The sequence below is a fragment of the Mytilus galloprovincialis genome, chromosome 2, assembly GCF_965363235.1.
Source record: "Mytilus galloprovincialis chromosome 2, xbMytGall1.hap1.1, whole genome shotgun sequence".
NCBI lineage: Eukaryota > Metazoa > Mollusca > Bivalvia > Mytilida > Mytilidae > Mytilus > Mytilus galloprovincialis.
The window spans coordinates 56,412,873-56,414,442 of record NC_134839.1 but is presented as its reverse complement, the minus strand read 5'-3'; the positions used below and the strand labels follow the sequence as shown (position 1 = coordinate 56,414,442).

Sequence of the window (1,570 nt, the reverse complement as noted above, 5' to 3'; positions counted from 1 at the left end):
CGAGATACTTTTAAAATAGTAATCATGTAGTTTTCCCTATTAGTTTTAGAGGAGATAATTTTGAAACTAACAGACGACGGACAACGACCACATGGACGCCATGTGATAAGAATAGCTCAGCGGCAAAACATTAAAAAAAAAAAAGAATATCAATGAATTCATGTAGTTTTAGCAAGTCAAACATATTTTAATTGTATAATTTGCAGCAACCTTAAAACGATTTATAAGTAACCACAAATTCAACAATCGAAGAAAGAGACATTTCAACATGATACAATGTGTTTGAAGACCTGATACATATTCTATAAAAGCATTTAATTGTCATATATAAAGCAACATTGTAGATAGCTTACTGTTAAGTCAATATGTTAATCCAAGAAAGCATTGTTAATTTGTTATTCCTGTGTCTAAAGCTAACAGAAAAGTCTAACATTTAAAGTTATTTCCTATGTTCAATTGGAATTAGCTTGTCCCTCCCTCCTGTTAAGGCTGGTAGTGGTGCTTCAATGGTCAGTTTTCCCCTTTCGCTCAATTTTGATGTCAAAAACTCTGGTCTTACTTCTTTTGGTATGACATATTGTCTTGCAAATTCACGGTAAGCAGATCGGTTTGGGTCGTTCTTATCTTCATGCCTAGCATGAACAGACAGTTGATTTCCGGTTGTTTTGACCGTAATTTCTTCAGGTTTGAATTGCGCAACATCGAATTCTAGATAAAATTTTCTTGAACCGTCACGTTCCTGCGTGATAGGATTGTCCATCCTAAAATTTTCTGTTAGGCGCCAATCGTCGACTGTTGGCAAGATTGGTGGCTGTGCTGGTGCTACTGCTACACTTCGAGACATACTATCACACATGCGTTTCATTTCATCGTTCATTCTCCTCATTTCATGGTCGACGCTACTACTCGGCATCACTCTAGTTTCTTGCAAAGGTCGTTCATATTCGAATGGAATCGGGTCTCTGTATGTTGTCATAGGCATAGATGGTTGCATTGACGTTGAATATCTATAGTCATATGAGGGGAAAGAGTCGTGATAAATCGGCATTCGACGCTCATAAGACGACGGCCAAAAGTCTCTTTCATATCGGATCGGCACCGATCTAGGTAACATTGACATTTTGACTAAGTCGTCAAAACTTATTCCAACTTTCCTGTATAAATGAACACTGACAGTTTTTTTTATAGGAAGTCCAATTCAAACAGCTTTATCATCCAGAATCTATAGACGAACTGTATAATGATGTCAGGGCTGTCTTTTTATATACACTAATGAACACTTTTTCTGGAACTGTCTTTTCGTGATCTTACAAAAGGTGAATAAATAAAGTAACAAAGATTCTTTGATAGAGATAATGTCCTAAAGCCATTAATTTATATCACCACATATATCTGGACAGGTAAATTAATCTATTGCTGTATGGATATTTCTCCCAGGTAAAAGATGCTCCACGGCAACTGGTGAATCATGTATGTTTATTTTACCTTTGTTTTATTTGTGTGATTTCATTACCTATTTTATATACCTTTAAAATATAGTCATGTTCTAAAGAAAAAAATAACTTTATTG

The 1,570-nt window shown here is 35.4% G+C and overlaps 1 protein-coding gene across 1 annotated transcript; it reads right to left on the bottom strand.

Annotated features, from left to right (window-relative positions):
• Positions 1–439: 439 nt before the first annotated feature.
• LOC143062509 (heat shock protein Hsp-12.2-like) lies at positions 440–913 on the bottom strand. The gene has a single exon (XM_076234181.1). The coding sequence runs from the start codon at positions 911–913 to the stop codon at positions 440–442; it is 474 nt and encodes a 157-aa protein (XP_076090296.1).
• Positions 914–1,570: the final 657 nt, after the last annotated feature.

What these genes read in the sequence shown, in the direction of transcription:
- LOC143062509 (XM_076234181.1), bottom strand. Translation starts at nt 913, where the DNA reads ATGCCGAGTAGTAGCGTCGACCATGAAATGAGGAGAATGAACGATGAA.